At 32.9% G+C, this 22334-nt stretch overlaps 1 protein-coding gene across 1 annotated transcript; it reads right to left on the reverse strand.

Annotated features, from left to right (window-relative positions):
- Positions 1–11540: 11540 nt before the first annotated feature.
- LOC147801875 (uncharacterized) lies at positions 11541–16709 on the reverse strand. The gene has a single exon (XM_087154523.1). It carries the CDS (start codon positions 16707–16709, stop codon positions 11541–11543), a length of 5169 nt encoding a protein of 1722 aa, XP_087010649.1.
- Between the last annotated feature and the right edge of the window lie 5625 nt (positions 16710–22334).

Consider the following 22334-nt stretch of genomic DNA (forward strand, 5'->3'; position numbering starts at 1 on the left):
GCAGAGATTAACTTTTAAAATTTTTTATTTTTTTTCTTTTGTTTATTTTACATTAAATTATTTATTTACTGTGTTTTTCGATATGTTTAAGGATCCTATAAATAAAAATAATTTTTTTTTCGCGAAATTTCAAATAATGCTTATAAACTCGAAAAATCCCGGAAAATTAGTTTATTTTTATTATATTAATTTTTAAAATTTCTTTTACAATATTTTCACGATAGTTTAGCATGTGAAATGTGTCCTGTGTTTGAAATCAAGTGTCTTTCCTGGTGAAAGAACGCATATTGGAATAAAAAATAAAATAAAATAAAATGACGGGAGAAAGGTTGAAATTTTAAGTGCGTCTAACTCCCTTTAATATTAAGTTATAATTTTCAAACTCGGACGGAAACTTGGCCTCTATGAGCCGAACCACCCTACAAAGGAATATTTTTATAGACCAATTAGGGGGGCTGCAAAGGCCCCTTAAGTCTTTTGTTTAGCTCACCGGGAGAGAATACTTGAAGCCATGTAGTAGCCCGATCTCCGTATAAACGTGGTTCAACGGCTAAGACTGCGTGCTAGTGACTTACGCCTTAAGCGAAGGGGTGCGGGTTCGAACCCCGGCATAGGTTAATTTTTTATTTTTTTTATTTTGTTTATTTTACATTATATTATTTATTTAGTGTGTTTTTCGATATATTTAGGGATCCTATAAATAAAAATAATTTTTTTTATTCAGGAAATTTCAAATAATGCTTAAAAACTCGAAAAATCCCGGAAAATTAGTTTATTTTTATTATATTATTTTTTAAAATTTTTTTACAATATTTTCACGATAGTTTAGCATGTGAAATGTGTCCTGTGTTTGAAATCAAGAGTCTTTCTTGGTGAAAGAACGCATAATGGAATAAAAAATAATATAAAATGGCAGGAAAAAGGCTCAAATTTCAAATCCGTCTAACTCCCTTTAATATTAAGTTATAATTTTCAAACTCGGACGGAAACTTGGCCTCTATGAGCTGAACCACCCTACAAAGGAATATTTTTATAGACCTATTAGGGGGGCTGCAAAGGCCCCTTAAGTCTTTTGTTTAGCTCACCGGGAGAGGGTACTTGAAGCTACGTAGTAGCCCGATCTCCGTATAGCCGTGGTTCAACGGCTAAGACCGCGTGCTACTGACTCACGCCTTAAGCGACGGAGTGCGGGTTCGAACCCAGGCAGAGGTTCATTTTTGAAATTTTTTATTTTTTTTCTTTTGTTTATTTTACATTAAATTATTTATTTACTGTGTTTTTCGATATGTTTAAGGATCCTATAAATAAAAATAATTTTTTTTTCGGGAAATTTCAAATAATGCTTATAAACTCGAAAAATCCCGAAAAATTAGTTTATTTTTATTATATTATTTTTTAAAATTTCTTTTACAATATTTTCACGAGAGTTTAGCATGTGAAATGTGTCCTGTGTTTGAAATCAAGTGTCTTTCCTGGTGAAAGAACTCATATTGGAATAAAAAATAAAATAAAATAAAATGACGGGAGAAAGGTTCAAATTTTAAGTGCGTCTAACTCCCTTTAATATTAAGTTATAATTTTCAAACTCGGACGGAAACTTGGCCTCTATGAGCCGAACCACCCTACAAAGGAATATTTTTATAGACCTATTAGAGGGGCTGCAAAAGCCCCTTAAGTCTTTTGTTTAGCTCACCGGGAGAGAGTACTTGAAGCCATGTAGTAGCCCGATCTCCGTATAAACGAGGTTCAACGGCTAAGACTGCGTGCTAGTGACTTACGCCTTAAGCGAAGGGGTGCGGGTTCGAACCCCGGCATAGGTAAATTTTTTATTTTTGTTATTTTGTTTATTTTACATTATATTATTTATTTAGTGTGTTTTTCGATATATTTAGGGATCCTATAAATAAAAATAATTTTTTTTATTCGGGAAATTTCAAATAATGCTTAAAAACTCGAAAAATCCCGGAAAATTAGTTTATTTTCATTATATTATTTTTTAAGCTCCTTTTACAATATTTTCACGAAAGTTTAGCATTCGAAATGTGTTCCATGCTTAAAATCAAGTGTCTTTCTTGGTGAAAGAACGCATAATGGAATAAAAAATAAAATAAAATGGCAGGAAAAAGGTTCAAATTTCAAGTCCGTCTAACTCCCTTTAATATTAAGCTATAAATTTCAAATTCGGACGGAAACTTGGCCTCTATGAGCCGAACCACCCTTCAAAGGAAATATTTTATAGACCTATTAGGGGGGCTGCAAAGGCCCCTTAAGTCTTTTGTTTAGCTCACCGGGAGAGGGTACTTGAAGCTATGTACTAGCCCGATCTCCGTATAAACGTGGTTCAACGGCTAAGACTGCGTGCTAGTGACTTACGTCTTAAGCGGAGGGGTGCGGGTTCGAACCCCGGCATAGGTTAATTTTTTATTTTTGTTATTTTGTTTTTTTTACATTATATTATTTATTTATTGTGTTTTTCGATATATTAAAGAATCCTATACAAAAAAATATTTTTTTTTTATTTTGGAAATTTCAAATAATGCTTAGAAACTCGAAAATTCCTGAAAATTAGTTTATTTTTATTATATTTTTTTTAAAACTCCTTTTACAATATTTTCACTATAGTTTAGCATTCGAAATATGTTCCATGCTTAAAATCAAATGTCTTTCTTGGTGAAAGAACGCATAATGGAATAAAAAATAAAATAAAATGGCGGGAAAAAGGCTGAAATTTCAAGTCCATCTAACTCCCTTTAATATTAAGCTACAAATTTCAAACTCGGACGGAAATTTGGCCTCAGAGAGCCGAACTACCCTACAAAGCAAAATTTTTATAAACCTATTAGGGGGGCAACAAACTGCCCTTAAGTCTTTTGTTTTGCTCACCGGGAGAGGGTACATGAAGCTATGTAGTAGCCCGATCTCCGTATAAACGTGGTGCAACGGCTAAGACCGCGTGCTACTGACTCACGCCTTAAGCGTCGGGGTGCGGGTTCGAACCCAGGCAGAGATTAACTTTTAAAATTTTTTATTTTTTTTACTTTTGTTTATTTTACATTAAATTATTTATTTACTGTGTTTTTCGATATGTTTAAGGATCCTATAAATAAAAATAATTTTTTTTTCGCGAAATTTCAAATAATGCTTATAAACTCGAAAAATCCCGGAAAATTAGTTTATTTTTATTATATTAATTTTTAAAATTTCTTTTACAATATTTTCACGATAGTTTAGCATGTGAAATGTGTCCTGTGTCTGAAATCAAGTGTCTTTCCTGGTGAAAGAACGCATATTGGAATAAAAAATAAAATAAAATAAAATGACGGGAGAAAGGTTCAAATTTTAATTGCGTCTAACTCCCTTTAATATTAAGCTATAAATTTCAAATTCGGACGGAAACTTGGCCTCTATGAGCCGAACCACCCTTCAAAGGAAATATTTTATAGACCTATTAGGGGGGCTGCAAAGGCCCCTTAAGTCTTTTGTTTAGTTCACCGGGAGAGGGTACTTGAAGCTATGTACTAGCCCGATCTTCGTATAAACGTGGCTCAACGCCTAAGACCGTGTGTAAGTAACTTACGCCTTAAGCGAAGGAGTGCGGGTTCGATCCCCGGCAGAGGTTAATTTTTTATTTTTTTTATTTCGTTTATTTTACATTATATTATTTATTTACTGTGTTTTTCGATATATTTAAGGATCCTATAAATAAATATAATTTTTTTTATTCGGGAAATTTCAAATAATGCTGAAAAACTCGAAAAATCCCGGAAAATTAGTTTATTTTTATTGTATTATTTTTTTAAATTTCTTTTACAATATTTTCCCGATAGTTTGGCGTGTGAAATGTGTCCTGTGTTTGAAATCAAGTGTCTTTCTTGGTGAAAGAACGCGTATTGGAATAAAAAGTAAAATAAGATAAAATGACGGGAGAAAGGTTCAAATTTTAAGTCCGTCTAACTCCCTTTAATATTAAGTTATAATTTTCAAACTCGGACGGAAACTTGGCCTTTATGAGCCGAACCACCCTACAAAGGAATATTTTTATAGACTTATTAGGGGGGCTGCAAAGGCCCCTTAAGTCTTTTGTTTAGCTCACCGGGAGAGGGTACTTGAAGCTATGTAGTAGGTCGATCTCCGTATAAACGTGGTTCAACGGTTAAGACTGCGTGCTAGTGACTTACGCCTTAAGCGAAGGGATGCGGGTTCGAACCCCATCTGAGGATAATTTTTAAAATTTTTTATATTTCTTGCTTTTGTTTTTTTACATTATATTATTTATTTATTGTGCTTTTCGATATATTAAAGAAACCTATACAAAAAAATATTTTTTTTTATTCGGGAAATTTCAAATAATGCTTAGAAACTCGAAAATTTTAGGAAAATTAGTTTATTTTCATTATATTATTTTTTAAGCTCCTTTTACAATATTTTCACGAAAGTTTAGCATTCGAAATGTGTTCCATGCTTAAAATCAAGTGTCTTTCTTGGTGAAAGAACGCATAATGGAATAAAAAATAAAATAAAATGGCAGGAAAAAGGTTCAAAATTCAAGTCCATCTAACTCCCTTGAATATTAAGCTAAAAATTTCAAACTCGGACGGAAATTTGGCCTCTATGAGCCGAACCACCCTATAAATGAAATATTTTATAGACCTATTAGGGGGCTGCAAAGGCCCCTTAAGTCCTTTGTTTAGCTCACCGGGAGAGGGTACTTGAAGCTATGTAGTAGCCCGATCTCCGAATAAACGTGGCTCAACGGTAAAGACTGCGTGCTAGTGACTTACTCCTTAAGCGAAGGGGTGAAGGTTCGAACCCCATCTGAGGATAATTTTTAAAATTTTTTATATTTCTTGCTTTTGTTTTTTTACATTATATTATTTATTTATTGTGTTTTTCGATATATTAAAGAATCCTATACAAAAAAATATTTTTTTTTTTTATTTTGGAAATTTCAAATAATGCTTAGAAACTCGAAAATTCCTGAAAATTAGTTTATTTTTATTATATTTTTTTTAAAACTCCTTTTACAATATTTTCACTATAGTTTAGCATTCGAAATATGTTCCATGCTTAAAATCAAATGTCTTTCTTGGTGAAAGAACGCATAATGGAATAAAAAATAAAATAAAATGGCGGGAAAAAGGCTCAAATTTCAAGTCCATCTAACTCCCTTTAATATTAAGCTACAAATTTCAAACTCGGACGGAAATTTGGCCTCAGAGAGCCGAACTACCCTACAAAGCAAAATTTTTATAAACCTATTAGGGGGGCTACAAACTCCCCTTAAGTCTTTTGTTTTGCTCACCGGGAGAGGGTACATGAAGCTATGTAGTAGCCCGATCTCCGTATAAACGTGGTTCAACGGCTAAGACCGCGTGCTACTGACTCACGCCTTAAGCGTCGGAGTGCGGGTTCGAACCCAGGCAGAGATTAACTTTTAAAATTTTTTATTTTTTTTCTTTTGTTTATTTTACATTAAATTATTTATTTACTGTGTTTTTCGATATGTTTAAGGATCCTATAAATAAAAATAATTTTTTTTTCGCGAAATTTCAAATAATGCTTATAAACTCGAAAAATCCCGGAAAATTAGTTTATTTTTATTATATTAATTTTTAAAATTTCTTTTACAATATTTTCACGATAGTTTAGCATGTGAAATGTGTCCTGTGTTTGAAATCAAGTGTCTTTCCTGGTGAAAGAACGCATATTGGAATAAAAAATAAAATAAAATAAAATGACGGGAGAAAGGTTCAAATTTTAAGTGCGTCTAACTCCCTTTAATATTAAGTTATAATTTTCAAACTCGGACGGAAACTTGGCCTCTATGAGCCGAACCACCCTACAAAGGAATATTTTTATAGACCAATTAGGGGGGCTGCAAAGGCCCCTTAAGTCTTTTGTTTAGCTCACCGGGAGAGAATACTTGAAGCCATGTAGTAGCCCGATCTCCGTATAAACGTGGTTCAACGGCTAAGACTGCGTGCTAGTGACTTACGCCTTAAGCGAAGGGGTGCGGGTTCGAACCCCGGCATAGGTTAATTTTTTATTTTTTTTATTTTGTTTATTTTACATTATATTATTTATTTAGTGTGTTTTTCGATATATTTAGGGATCCTATAAATAAAAATAATTTTTTTTATTCAGGAAATTTCAAATAATGCTTAAAAACTCGAAAAATCCCGGAAAATTAGTTTATTTTTATTATATTATTTTTTAAAATTTTTTTACAATATTTTCACGATAGTTTAGCATGTGAAATGTGTCCTGTGTTTGAAATCAAGAGTCTTTCTTGGTGAAAGAACGCATAATGGAATAAAAAATAAAATAAAATGGCAGGAAAAAGGCTCAAAGTTCAAATCCGTCTAACTCCCTTTAATATTAAGTTATAATTTTCAAACTCGGACGGAAACTTGGCCTCTATGAGCTGAACCACCCTACAAAGGAATATTTTTATAGACCTATTAGGGGGGCTGCAAAGGCCCCTTAAGTCTTTTGTTTAGCTCACCGGGAGAGGGTACTTGAAGCTACGTAGTAGCCCGATCTCCGTATAGCCGTGGTTCAACGGCTAAGACCGCGTGCTACTGACTCACGCCTTAAGCGACGGAGTGCGGGTTCGAACCCAGGCAGAGGTTCATTTTTGAAATTTTTTATTTTTTTTCTTTTGTTTATTTTACATTAAATTATTTATTTACTGTGTTTTTCGATATGTTTAAGGATCCTATAAATAAAAATAATTTTTTTTTCGGGAAATTTCAAATAATGCTTATAAACTCGAAAAATCCCGAAAAATTAGTTTATTTTTATTATATTATTTTTTAAAATTTCTTTTACAATATTTTCACGAGAGTTTAGCATGTGAAATGTGTTCTGTGTTTGAAATCAAGTGTCTTTCCTGGTGAAAGAACTCATATTGGAATAAAAAATAAAATAAAATAAAATGACGGGAGAAAGGTTCAAATTTTAAGTGCGTCTAACTCCCTTTAATATTAAGTTATAATTTTCAAACTCGGACGGAAACTTGGCCTCTATGAGCCGAACCACCCTACAAAGGAATATTTTTATAGACCTATTAGAGGGGCTGCAAAAGCCCCTTAAGTCTTTTGTTTAGCTCACCGGGAGAGAGTACTTGAAGCCATGTAGTAGCCCGATCTCCGTATAAACGAGGTTCAACGGCTAAGACTGCGTGCTAGTGACTTACGCCTTAAGCGAAGGGGTGCGGGTTCGAACCCCGGCATAGGTAAATTTTTTATTTTTGTTATTTTGTTTATTTTACATTATATTATTTATTTAGTGTGTTTTTCGATATATTTAGGGATCCTATAAATAAAAATAATTTTTTTTATTCGGGAAATTTCAAATAATGCTTAAAAACTCGAAAAATCCCGGAAAATTAGTTTATTTTCATTATATTATTTTTTAAGCTCCTTTTACAATATTTTCACGAAAGTTTAGCATTCGAAATGTGTTCCATGCTTAAAATCAAGTGTCTTTCTTGGTGAAAGAACGCATAATGGAATAAAAAATAAAATAAAATGGCAGGAAAAAGGTTCAAATTTCAAGTCCGTCTAACTCCCTTGAATATTAAGCTATAAATTTCAAATTCGGACGGAAACTTGGCCTCTATGAGCCGAACCACCCTTCAAAGGAAATATTTTATAGACCTATTAGGGGGGCTGCAAAGGCCCCTTAAGTCTTTTGTTTAGCTCACCGGGAGAGGGTACTTGAAGCTATGTACTAGCCCGATCTCCGTATAAACGTGGTTCAACGGCTAAGACTGCGTGCTAGTGACTTACGTCTTAAGCGGAGGGGTGCGGGTTCGAACCCCGGCATAGGTTAATTTTTTATTTTTGTTATTTTGTTTATTTTACATTATATTATTTATTTAGTGTGTTTTTCGATATATTTAGGGATCCTATAAATAAAAATAATTTTTTTTATTCGGGAAATTTCAAATAATGCTTAAAAACTCGAAAAATCCCGGAAAATTAGTTTATTTTTATTATATTATTTTTTAAAATTTCTTTTACAATATTTTCACGATAGTTTAGCATGTGAAATGTGTCCTGTGTTTAAAATCAAGAGTCTTTCTTGGTGAAAGAACGCATAATGGAATAAAAAATAAAATAAAATGGCATGAAAAAGGCTCAAATTTCAAATCCGTCTAACTCCCTTTAATATTAAATTATAATTTTCAAACTCGGACGGAAACTTGGCCTCTATGAGCTGAACCACCCTACAAAGGAATATTTTTATAGACCTATTAGGGGGGCTGCAAAGGCCCCTTAAGTCCTTTGTTTAGCTCACCGGGAGAGGTTACTTGAAGCTATGTAGTAGCCCGATCTCCGAATAAACGTGGCTCAACGGTAAAGACTGCGTGCTAGTGACTTACTCCTTAAGCGAAGGGGTGAAGGTTCGAACCCCATCTGAGGATAATTTTTAAAATTTTTTATATTTCTTGCTTTTGTTTTTTTTACATTATATTATTTATTTATTGTGTTTTTCGATATATTAAAGAATCCTATACAAAAAAATATTTTTTTTTTATTTTGGAAATTTCAAATAATGCTTAGAAACTCGAAAATTCCTGAAAATTAGTTTATTTTTATTATATTTTTTTTAAAACTCCTTTTACAATATTTTCACTATAGTTTAGCATTCGAAATATGTTCCATGCTTAAAATCAAATGTCTTTCTTGGTGAAAGAACGCATAATGGAATAAAAAATAAAATAAAATGGCGGGTAAAAGGCTGAAATTTCAAGTCCATCTAACTCCCTTTAATATTAAGCTACAAATTTCAAACTCGGACGGAAATTTGGCCTCAGAGAGCCGAACTACCCTACAAAGCAAAATTTTTATAAACCTATTAGGGGGGCTACAAACTCCCCTTAAGTCTTTTGTTTTGCTCACCGGGAGAGGGTACATGAAGCTATGTAGTAGCCCGATCTCCGTATAAACGTGGTGCAACGGCTAAGACCGCGTGCTACTGACTCACGCCTTAAGCGTCGGGGTGCGGGTTCGAACCCAGGCAGAGATTAACTTTTAAAATTTTTTATTTTTTTTCTTTTGTTTATTTTACATTAAATTATTTATTTACTGTGTTTTTCGATATGTTTAAGGATCCTATAAATAAAAATAATTTTTTTTTCGCGAAATTTCAAATAATGCTTATAAACTCGAAAAATCCCGGAAAATTAGTTTATTTTTATTATATTAATTTTTAAAATTTCTTTTACAATATTTTCACGATAGTTTAGCATGTGAAATGTGTCCTGTGCCTGAAATCAAGTGTCTTTCCTGGTGAAAGAACGCATATTGGAATAAAAAATAAAATAAAATAAAATGACGGGAGAAAGGTTCAAATTTTAAGTGCGTCTAACTCCCTTTAATATTAAGCTATAAATTTCAAATTCGGACGGAAACTTGGCCTCTATGAGCCGAACCACCCTTCAAAGGAAATATTTTATAGACCTATTAGGGGGGCTGCAAAGGCCCCTTAAGTCTTTTGTTTAGTTCACCGGGAGAGGGTACTTGAAGCTATGTACTAGCCCGATCTTCGTATAAACGTGGCTCAACGCCTAAGACCGTGTGTAAGTAACTTACGCCTTAAGCGAAGGAGTGCGGGTTCGATCCCCGGCAGAGGTTAATTTTTTATTTTTTTTATTTCGTTTATTTTACATTATATTATTTATTTACTGTGTTTTTCGATATATTTAAGGATCCTATAAATAAATATAATTTTTTTTATTCGGGAAATTTCAAATAATGCTGAAAAACTCGAAAAATCCCGGAAAATTAGTTTATTTTTATTGTATTATTTTTTTAAATTTCTTTTACAATATTTTCCCGATAGTTTGGCGTGTGAAATGTGTCCTGTGTTTGAAATCAAGTGTCTTTCTTGGTGAAAGAACGCGTATTGGAATAAAAAGTAAAATAAGATAAAATGACGGGAGAAAGGTTCAAATTTTAAGTCCGTCTAACTCCCTTTAATATTAAGTTATAATTTTCAAACTCGGACGGAAACTTGGCCTTTATGAGCCGAACCACCCTACAAAGGAATATTTTTATAGACTTATTAGGGGGGCTGCAAAGGCCCCTTAAGTCTTTTGTTTAGCTCACCGGGAGAGGGTACTTGAAGCTATGTAGTAGGTCGATCTCCGTATAAACGTGGTTCAACGGTTAAGACTGCGTGCTAGTGACTTACGCCTTAAGCGAAGGGATGCGGGTTCGAACCCCATCTGAGGATAATTTTTAAAATTTTTTATATTTCTTGCTTTTGTTTTTTTACATTATATTATTTATTTATTGTGCTTTTCGATATATTAAAGAAACCTATACAAAAAAATATTTTTTTTTATTCGGGAAATTTCAAATAATGCTTAGAATCTCGAAAATTTTAGGAAAATTAGTTTATTTTCATTATATTATTTTTTAAGCTCCTTTTACAATATTTTCACGAAAGTTTAGCATTCGAAATGTGTTCCATGCTTAAAATCAAGTGTCTTTCTTGGTGAAAGAACGCATAATGGAATAAAAAATAAAATAAAATGGCAGGAAAAAGGTTCAAAATTCAAGTCCATCTAACTCCCTTGAATATTAAGCTAAAAATTTCAAACTCGGACGGAAATTTGGCCTCTATGAGCCGAACCACCCTATAAATGAAATATTTTATAGACCTATTAGGGGGCTGCAAAGGCCCCTTAAGTCTTTTGTTTAGCTCACCTGGAGAGGGTACTTGAAGCTATGTAGTAGCCCGCTCACCGTATAAACGTGGTTCAACGGCTAAGACCGCGTGCTGGTGACTTACGCCTTAAGCGACGGAGTGCGGGTTCGTACCCCGGCAGAGGGTAATTTTTAAATTTTTTTATTTTTTTTCTTTTGTTTATTTTACATTATATTATTTATTTACTGTGTTTTTCGATATATTTAAGGATCCTATAAATAAAAATAATTTCTTTTAATCGTGAAATTTCAAATAATGCTTAAAAACTAGAAAAATCCCGGAAAATTAGTTTATTTTTATTATATTATTTTTTTAAATTTCTTTTACAATATTTTCACGATAGTTTAGCATGTGAAATGTATCCTGTTTTTGAAATCAAGTGTCTTTTTTGGTGAAAGAACGCATATTGGAATAAAAAAGAAAATAAGATAAAATGACGGGAGTGACCAGTTTGGTCAGATCAATAGCTCACACACAATAATTGGACTGTATTTATTTTATACTCTTTTATTTTGTACCAGCATTACGGACTCGCTCGTGAGCCCGTTACTCATGCACATGACACATACACATACACTGCTGCTTCCAGCACTCAGTTCTACAATTAAATTCAATTTACGCTTACAGCGCCATCTATATGTTTAATGGGAATTAACACTCCCCACGATTGAAATTGCAAATTTCAATAAATTTTACACAATTAGCAATATAATGTTATACAGAAGAAAAAAATATATATATATGAATCATACAAATAACATTGTGACATAAAGCAGACATTGAGATATAAGACTAAAGCTAATTTTCTATTTGCACAATTACTCTATGGGAAGAATACATATGTCACGAATATTTCTTTGAAGTTGTTTGCCATTAGGTAAACTTAACTTCACTACTCTTATTTTTCCGTCACGGCCAGGCATCACCTCAACAATTCGTCCTACTAACCATTGCGTAGATGGTAAATTCTCTTCCTTTATCAAACACAGGGTTCCTATTTCTACATTATTCTTTTCAAATTTCCATTTATTACGTTCCTGTAAATTATTAAGGTAATCCCTTTTCCACAACTTCCATATTCTCTGACTATACTTATTAATCTTTTGCCAGTTAGAAAGCCTATTCTCAGTTATATCTATTAGTTGGGGTTCAGCGAGTGAGGTGATGGGCCTACCTATCAAGAAATGACCAGGTGATAGAGTTTCAAATTCATCAAACTCCGGTGAAAGTGGAGTGAGAGGTCTGGAGTTCAAAACACCTTCGATTTCAGTCAAAATTGTCAAGAATTCTTCTAAAGTTAAATTTTGATTGCCAATTACTCTTTTTAGGTGGAACTTAAACGACTTCACACCAGCCTCCCAAATTCCCCCGAAGTTTGGTGACCTTGGTGGGATAAATTTCCAATCAATCCCTTCGTTAGTAAAATAACTGGCTAACGTCTCATCTGGGCAATTTATCAATTTCCTTAACTTCTTAATCTCAATGTTAGCACCGATAATTGTTTTTGCATTATCGGTCATAATTTTTGAACACTTGCCCCGTCTCCCAAAAAAACGTTTTAGACTGGCAATGAACGATTGAGACGTTAAATCAGTTACAAAATCTAAGTGTATTGCCTTGGTACACAAGCAAATATAAACAGCAACATAAACCTTATTTGTGACCCCTTTCCTCTGGTTTTTGAACTTAATAGAAAATGGGCCACAAAAATCAATTCCCGTGATGTTAAATGGATAATTAGGTCTTGTACGCTCCTTTGGTAGATCAGCCATTATTTGATTACTCATAACAGGTTTGTTTTTAAAACATGTGATACAACTATGTACAATTTTCCTACAATTATTTCTACCGTTAAGAGGCCAGAACTTTTGTCGAACTTGATATAATAATGCTTGTGGTCCCAAGTGCAAATATTTTAAATGACAATATCTCAAAATTATGGTGGTTAAAGAATTCTTACCCGGTAAAATGATGGGGAACTTAGAATTAACAGGCAAGTCAGACAGAGATAATCTACCACCAACTCTCATCAGCTTATTTTCATCTAGAAAAACACACAATGAAGACAACTTACTGTTCCTCGGAACAGGCTTACCTTTTTCCAAGTTTTTGATTTCCTCTGGGAACTCACTTCGTTGTAAACATTTTAACAACCAAATTTCAGCTGCATTTAATTCACTTACTAACAAGGGACCAATTTTTCTTGCATCTGGATTTTTACAATTGTAAATGAATCTGAAAAGAAAACTCAATACATGAATTATTTTAGTATAATTGTTAGATAAGGTAAGAATTTTCTCAAAAAGGGAAGCATTATCTATAGAAATTAATGTCACTAAATGGGAATCACAGTTCTTTTTAAGTTCAACTTGGTACTCTACTTCATGAACAGTTTGCTCCTCATAAGCGTCAGGAATGTTCTCTTTAAGGAAGTCAGGACCAGACCACCATTTCGCACTGCCAAGAAGAACGTCAACAGTCACACCTCTGCTTAACATGTCAGCGGGATTGTCTCTACTAGGACAGTGGTGCCATGACGTCTGGGCTGTCAAGGCTTGAATCTCTTTTACACGGTTCGCCACAAAAGGTTTCCATCGTTTGGTTGAACTCTGAATCCAGTAGAGTACGATTTTAGCATCAGTCCAGAAAAAGCTTGTTGATTGGTGTTTTCGGTCGATTACTTTCTTCACCTCTTTAGCTAATCTTGCTGCTAGCACAGCACCCATGAGTTCCATCCTCGGTAGTGTAATCTTCTTCAAAGGTGCAACTCTGGTTTTAGAAGACACAAGATTGGTAATGATTTGATCTTTGACTCGTATTTTTATGTACACGGCGGCTCCATAGGCCTTGATACTAGCGTCTGAAAATGTGTGGATTTCGACACATAAATTCTCATCACCTGTAGGACTCATCACATGTCTAGGAATTTTAAGATCTTTTAGTTGAGAAACTTCTGTACACCACTTCTTCCACGTTTTTGCAATGTCGGGTGGCAACTCTTCATCCCAGGTGATTTTCCTCTGCCAGATCTCTTGAAATAAACATTTAAATCTGATGGTGAAGGGAGTGAGAAGACCTAAAGGGTCAAATATTCTTCCTGCAGCCATTAGCAAAAATCGTTTGGTATTTTTATCCTGTTGAAGAAATTCAAGCAAGCTATCTATCTCCACGGTGATAAAGTCACTAAGTGGATTCCAAGAAAGGCCTAGGACTCGATGCAGACTTTCTTCGAGGTCCTCTGGGTGTAGTAGATCAAATCTTTCTTCATTCAATTTTGTCATAAGATTTTCATCATTCGAAATCCACTTCCTTAGGTTCATTCCAGCATCTCCCATGATTTGTTTCGCTCTTTTAGAAATTTCAAAGGCTGCTTCTTCACTGTCCTCTCCAGCTATCAAATCGTCAACGTATAAACAGTCATCAAGTACTTGTACTGTGGATGGAAACTCTTTACGGTATTTTTCTATATGCTTTTTAATGGTAGCTGCCAACAAAAATGGACTAGAATTCACTCCAAATATTACTCGCTTGAATCTGTAGATCTCTATATGTTTTAGATCCTTTCCAAAAATAAATCTCACAGCGTCTCTGTCTCTATCACTCAAGGATATCTGGAGGAATGCTTTCTCGATATCAGCCAGAAATGCAATTCTATTTAAACGAAAATGGATCAGAAGATAAAAGATATTTGGATTCAGATTAACCCCTTGAAACAAACAATCATTCAGAGATAATTGTCCGATTCCATGTGCACTAGCATCGAACACTATTCTCATTTTGGTGGTTAACCTCTCCTTTTTATTGACAATCAAATGGGGCAGGTAAAACACAGGCTTATCATTTGGTTTTGAATGATCCAATACTCTCTCAATTATTCCTTCTCTCAAATAAATTTTTAAAGTTTCGCAATATTCTAAGTATAGTGAATTATCACGATTCATTCTTTTAATCAGGGAGTCAAGTCTCTTCTTTGCAATGTTGAAATTATCATCTAACTCCTGCCAGTTCCTCTTCCAAGGTAAGGTTACCTCGTACCGCTTGTTTTTAAAGCTCACAGTGTCATTAAAGTTCTTAAGGGCTTCGTTTTCGTCGCTGTTTTCATTCTCGTCATTAATGCCAATGGACTCTAGCTCCCAAAATCTACTAATGGACTTTTCTAATTCCGTGTTATCCTTTATTAATCCGCAGTGAACCCTATCATAATTTTTTGTTGGTATGCTCCCACTTACAACGTAACCGAATACCGTATTTTGTAAAATTAAGTTTGTATTAGGGGGTTGTATTTGCCCTATCCTCATAATTTCATAAAAATGTTCCGCGCCTATAAGTATATCAATAGGACCTGGCCTGTTAAAACTTAAATCCGCCAATTTCACATCTCTTAATTCTGGGAAACTGCATTGAATTGGTTTAGATGGGGTAAAATCCATTATTCTTGGAACAACTAAAAAGTTTAAATCTAAATTAAAATTTCCCTCCTCATTTGTAATGGTAGTACTCACTCGTGATTTTATTTCTAATGACAATTCATTTAATCCTGACACTGAGGCATTTATTTTTTCTTTCCTTAAATTAAGTCTATCAGATAATCTTTTGCTGATAAAATTCGAATTCGCACCCACATCAAGCAAACCCCGGCAAGGAATTAAATTGTTTACATTATCTTTTATGTAACAAATAATCGTACTAAGCAAAACACATTTTGATTGTATTGAATTCGAATCGAAACTCGCAGCCGCAAAATATTCTTCGTTTTTGTTTTGATTAACTTCCGCACTTCTAGAAGGATTGGTAATAAATTCAGCTGCGGTGGGGGAAAGCACGCTTCGACTAGCAGTCGCCGATGCCTCATACGGTTTTTTCTCAGGAGAGAAATGCAAAGTCACGTGATGACGCCTTTTACAATTCTGGCAAGAATACTTAGATTTGCAATTTGATACTCTGTGGTTATTTCCTAAGCAATTAAAGCATAATTTATTAGTTTTAACAACTTCTATTCGATCATTTATGGATAAGTTTTTATAAGCAGGGCAGTTATATAATGGATGATTTTCACTACACGATAAAACACATTTAGAAATTTTAGCATCTGACAAGAATACTCGCGAAGCATTTTTTGAGTGGGGATTTTTTACGTTTTCTAAACTATTGACTAATTTTTTCCCACGCGATGTGTAGTATAGATCGATCTCTTTCGATAATTGAGAGGGTTTGAACCAATCGTCTCCCTGTTTCATACTTATATGGTATGCGGTATCTTTGTCAAGTGTTTGATAGATTTTGTCGGATACGATTAACTCTTTTAATGTTTCGAAATCCGACACCTTCCTTAATTTCAAATAATAATCATAATTTGTTATCAATCGAGACGCGTATTGTACGTGTGTTTCGTTTGGTTGTCGGAATGTATTTTTGAAATGTTCTAAACACGATTGAGGGGTGGGCTCAAATTCTCTTATTACGATTGATTTTACTTTAGAATAATCATTTAACTCGTTATCTTTTATATAAGTAATCACGTTTGTGGCCTTTTCTCCTAATAAATTTAACAGAATTTCTGCCTTGTATTTCTCGGGTACACTTTTAGAGTTAAATGCCCTTTCTAAGGATGAGAAAAAATAACTCCAACCTTCAGGTCTACTAGGAACTTTAACTGTTAGAGTCCGGACACTTTTGACGAGTGAATCCAGCGATTCAGTACTTTCGGAGTTCTCAAATTTGTTTTCGTTTCGCAGTTTAGCAAGTTCTAATTCTGCTTTTGTTCTCTCAAACTTAAATTTTTCTAACTGTAACAACGATTCCTTTTCTGCTTTTCTATCATTAATTATAGTATTTGCTATGTCAGTAACAAGTTCTGGTTCTTTAACAAATGTTTCGTTGTTTTTTATTAAGTTCGTTAGCTCAATAATAGTCATAGTCTCAGTAACATTTTCACCTAACTCAATGGCAATTTGCCTTAAGTCCTCTTTTTTCGCTCCTTTAAACATAGTTTATATTTATATATAGTCAATATAAAGTCAATGCACAATTTATCTCAATCAAATTTCAAAACTGGTACATACCTTTTAAGTGATGAAATTCGTATTTTAATCCATAGGTTTTAACTCACCTCCGGCTCGACGGACCACTTGACCAGTTTGGTCAGATCAATAGCTCACACACAATAATTGGACTGTATTTATTTTATACTCTTTTATTTTGTACCAGCATTACGGACTCGCTCGTGAGCCCGTTACTCATGCACATGACACATACACATACACTGCTGCTTCCAGCACTCAGTTCTACAATTAAATTCAATTTACGCTTACAGCGCCATCTATATGTTTAATGGGAATTAACAGGGAGAAAGGTTCAAATTTCAAGTCCGTCTAACTCCCTTTAATATTAAGTTATAATTTTCAAACTCGGACGGAAACTTGGCCTCTATGAGCCGAACCACCCTGCAAAGGAATATTTTTATAGACCTATTAGGGGGCTGCTAAGGCCCCTTAAGTCTTTTATTTTGCTTACCGGGAGAGGGTACTTGAAGCTATGTAGTAGCCCGATCTCCGTATAAACGTGGTTCAACGGCTAAGAATGCGTGCTAGTGCCTTACGCCTTAAGCGATGGGGTGCGGGTTCGAACCCCATCTGAGGATAATTTTTTAAAATTTTTTATATTTTTTCTTTTGTTTTTTTACATTATATTATTTATTTATTGTGCTTTTCAATATATTAAAGAATCCTATACAAAAAAAAATTTTTTTTTATTCGGGAGATTTCAAATAATGCTTAGAAACTCGAAAATTCCAGAAAATTAGTTTATTTTCATTACATTATTTTTTTAGCTCCTTTTACAATATTTTCACGATAGTTTAGCATTCGAAATGTGTTCCATGCTAAAATCAAGTGTCTTTCTTGGTGAAAGAACGCATAATGGAATAAAAAATGAAATAAAATGACAGGAAAAAGGTTCAAATTTCAAGTCCATCTAACTCCCTTGAATATTAAGCTATAAATTTAGAACTCGGACGGAAACTTGGCCTCTATGAGCCAAACCACCCTGCAAAGGAAAATTTTTATAGACCTATTAGGGGGGCTGCAAAGGCCCCTTAAGTCTTTTGTTTAGCTCGCCTGGAGAGGGTACTTGAAGCTATGTAGTAGCCGATCTCCGTATAAACGTGGTTCAACGGCTAAGACCGCGTGTTAGTAACTTACGCCTTAAGCGAAGGAGTGCTGGGTCGATCCCTGGCAGAGGTAAACTTTTTATTTTTTTTCTTTTGTTTATTTTACATTATGTTATTTATTTACTCTGTTTTTCGATATATTTAAGGATCCTATAAATAAAAATAATTTCTTTTATTCGGGAAATTTCAAATAATGCTTAATGTTAATTTTACTTTTTGAACATTTCGCTAAATCTGGAGAACTTTTTAAGCTAATTGAAAATGTTTTATACATAATTATAAAATTTGTTTATCCAAAGATTATTCCAAGCAAAGAATAACTTTTAACAAATTTTTTATTTGAGAATGGTCAAAAAAATTTTATCTGTAAACTTTAAAATTTTTTGCAACATTCTAATTTTATAAGGCAAAGTACAAAACTTACGTTTAATCGTTCGAACAGTGTTCCTGGAAAAGAGAATTTTAAGTGTCTGACTTTATTAAAATTAAATTTCTCAGGCACTAGTCGACCGATTTCGCTTAAAATTTGTATTTTGCCATTTCAATTTACACTCATTAAAATGATTCAAAAAAAAATGTATTCCTTACAATTCAAAATTTTTTCCACCTTTCTCATATAAAATAATAAATACTTACTAAAAAGTTATTTTTTGCTGGAATTATCTTTGTAAATACGAATTTTTTAATTGCGTGAAAATTTTTTCAATAAATTAACATTAAGGGGCCCAATCTTTGGAACACTCTCCTGACCATACTATTTGGACCATATTTCCCTGATTGCGGCTACTCCCTATATTTTGGAGGACTGAAATGTGAATCCATCAAAAAAAAAGTATGTTTATTTGGAGATAACTCATTTTTGTGTCTGTTTTCGTAACTTAAAATATCGTCAGCACTTATTAATTTTTATATTTGATGTCACTCCCTCGAGTCATTAAAATTGAGTAATAGAACGTGAAAATCCGATCATTAAATCAAAAGTTATTCATACTGGTCTCTTTTTTTTTTATCTCAAAATACTTCATTAATTGATAATGACACGGCTCAAAACGTGTGCTCAAGATAATTGACGCAACATTAATTGCGCCTTTTCGACGTTAACTTCAAATTTCAGCATTTAAACATAATCGAAGAAAACTAAATAAGGGGTAGAATTACGGGTTCCAGGGTCGGGGCATCTGAATATAATATTGATATAATTTTTCAGACAAATTTTTCGTACTTCAATCTTTAAACTATAAAGAAATAAGAGATAAGAGATTCATCAGTTAATTACATTAAAAAAAGAACAATACTCAGATGAGTAGTTTGAAATACGGAATCCAACGTTACTACCATTGTCTCAAAATGTCCTTTTTGAGCTATTATCCATTTTCGCACACGTGCGTTTTGAGCTAATGCGCTTTTTGAGTTATGTTCATTTTCTTAAATGTGCTTTTCAAGCTAAGTCCATATTCTTAAATGAGCTTTCTGAGTTATGCCCATTTTCTTTCACGCATTTCGCGCTATGATCTACGTAAATAGTTCGTTGATTCATTGGTCTTAATAAGTTTCCTCTAAAAAAAATCTCGCAAATGGAAAAAATCTAGCAAATTTTGCAATTTTTTATTAAATTTTAATTTTTTTGTTTCAAAATCTAAACTATCTGCTCGATTTTTTGTCCTGACAATTTTCTTCAGAAAGATAAAGTTCCTTTAAAATTCATAATAATAAAATTTTTACATTACATTATTTACTGGAAAGAAGCATATGAAGAGAAAAAATTGTTTAGATCTATTTTTCGCAAAAATGACGATAGGATCACCATTGGTTGCATTTTGCGAATTATTACGTTTTGACAAATTAATAACATGGAAATTTGGTTCTCCCCGAGAGTTATTATACAGTGAAAATGAAGCGTGCTAAGCTGAAGGAGTTCCCGTCAGCTTTCTGTTCTTCCTCCTTCATCTTCATATTTTAGTGTGCTTGCAATGATGTCACTTTGTTGTAACTTTAAGTAAACAATCACAATTTTAATATTTCAAACGAATAGCATTTCAACGCAATAGCATTTCAACATAAAAGATCGACATCAGAATGATTTATTCTTTTCCGATTAGCTCTAACTGAGCTATCTAAGAAATCTGTGATACCAAGATAATAATCGACGAGAATCATTCGCAAACCAATTTTACCTGTAATTCTATTGTCAATCCCACTTGGGGGAGTTTTTTTTTATCACCAACTCTCTTCTTCGCCATTAAATTTTACATTTTTTGTCATTAAATGTTTCCCAACAATGAACAAAAGGGTCATCTTCAGAAATTGAGTCTTTTTATCTACTCTCTTTTCATGGCTCGTTTAAGCATGGAAAAGCTGGGAAGAATTAGCTATTGGTTACTTATTTGTCCCATACCAAGATGCAGCAGCAAAAAGGAATTTTTTGATTTTATAATAATTATGAAGATAAATACATATAATTAAGTGATCACTCAAATGAAAATTGATCTGAACATTTTTGAGTCTATGTTTTACAAAATGAAAAGCACAGAAAAATGCTGAAAAATCCATATTTACAAAGGAATTTATTTCAAAACGAAGTTTTTTTTTTTTTAGCTAAGTTAAAAAGTTAATTGAATATATTTATTGAATCTCTCAAGAATATTTTTGTATATGATCTACAGTCCCTGGCTAAATTATTAAACGCACTATGAGATTCTATGTAAAATCTAAATTATCAGGTGATTCAATACAGCAGGGATGGCGAACCAATAGCACGCGTGCCATTTATGGCGCGCGACACAATATTTGGGGCACGCCACCGATCACAATTGTTATTACACTATGAATTATTATTACGAAAATGCTACACACTATGAAGCATATGTAACAATTAAAATAAAATTCACTAAAAAAACAAAAATAATAAGCAATTATTTTTAAAAAAATTAACAATTAATGCTAAAAAACAATAAATAACCATAAAAAACAAGCTAACAATAAAAAACTAGAAAAAAAAATCAACAGTCCTGCTTAAACTAATATCTTACAACCTATAAGTTATTTGTCATTTAATCTGCAATAACAGAAGTCCCACTGATGCTACTTTAAGTTGAATTACGCATATAACTGAGACATTACAAAATGTATTTTCTTTTCAGTGTAAATAAAGAATTTTGAGTTGATAGTATTTAGTATTATTATTTTCCCAATAATCATGAAATCAAAATTATTTGACGGCACGTCTGCGATTTCATTAAACAATTTTTTAGAAAAAATGGCACGTTGGTGTATAAAGGTTCGCCACCCCTGCTATACAGCTTGTTTTTATAACTGTGACTGCAATACTTGTTTTATAAATTATTAACTAAACTTCTGTAAAGTCAATTTCTTATTGCAACAACATTTTAATCGAAACTATAATAGGCATTTAAAATGTCCCTAGAACAATTTTTTGTCAATTCTCACTATTTTTGAAAAAAATTCTTTGCCACAAATTCGCAGACCTGTAAACAATTCATTCTGGCGAAATAAATCGTTTTAAACACTACAATTATTTAAATAACCACCAACGGTACATTTTAATACATTATTTTTACTAAAATACATAATTCTTACATAGAAAGTTTGCTAATAAGTTGTGTATAAATTGATTCGTGAGAAATGTTGATACCCGGATGAAAAACATGTCACAAATAAATAAAAGAAAATAAATTATCTTTTAATTCTAGTTGCTCTCGAGTAAATTATTTCCTGCCACAATTTTTTGAGGGAGAATTCAACAACGCTTAAAAAAGATTTTAAGACGTTCCGTCTGCTGTAACTTAGATTAATAACTCTTATAAGTATATTAGTTATAGCTAAAATTGTGAATTACGTATCTGCTCTAAATTATACCAGTTGTTATATTAAATGAACTTATTATGCCATCGTATCTTAATATTAAACTGAAATATTTTTCAAATATTGTTTATTCAATGCAAATTAATAGATAAACAGCAAATCAACACGGCAATTCAAAACAGGATTTTTGAAATGAAAGTGAATTTACTCATAATTCATTGAAAAAGGTTCTCATCTAAGGGAAAAAAAAAATTTTTTTTATCATTTTTCTACTGATCTTCAGTATGAATTTTGGAGAAAAACAGTATCCAAATATTTGTGAAAAATTGAATATCGCATTTTGCACGTTTCGAAGAATTCGCCAATTTGAGGAAAAAACATAAAAAATTGGTGGAAATCATGACTGTCTTCATTACGCTTTTAAAATGTATTGCATTTTCCATTCATTACAATTTAAATTTTTTTAATATTTCAAGTAAAGCCATGAGGGGGATCGAGAGCTCGAATGAGGTGACCCGGGTTCTAATCCTACCTATGGCTGGTAGATATGAATCCCGCACCTGGTTCGCACCGACCACAAAGTAGACGAAAAATATTTTCAGTGGTAAATGGATCATGGGCT

Source organism: Parasteatoda tepidariorum, chromosome 11, assembly GCF_982258835.1.
Source record: "Parasteatoda tepidariorum strain Cologne lab strain chromosome 11, Ptep-v5.0, whole genome shotgun sequence".
NCBI classification, from domain to species: Eukaryota; Metazoa; Arthropoda; class Arachnida; order Araneae; family Theridiidae; genus Parasteatoda; species Parasteatoda tepidariorum.

Excerpts from the sequence above, each read along its gene's own strand:
- LOC147801875 (XM_087154523.1), bottom strand. The coding sequence starts at position 16,709 with ATGTTTAAAGGAGCGAAAAAAGAGGACTTAAGGCAAATTGCCATTGAG.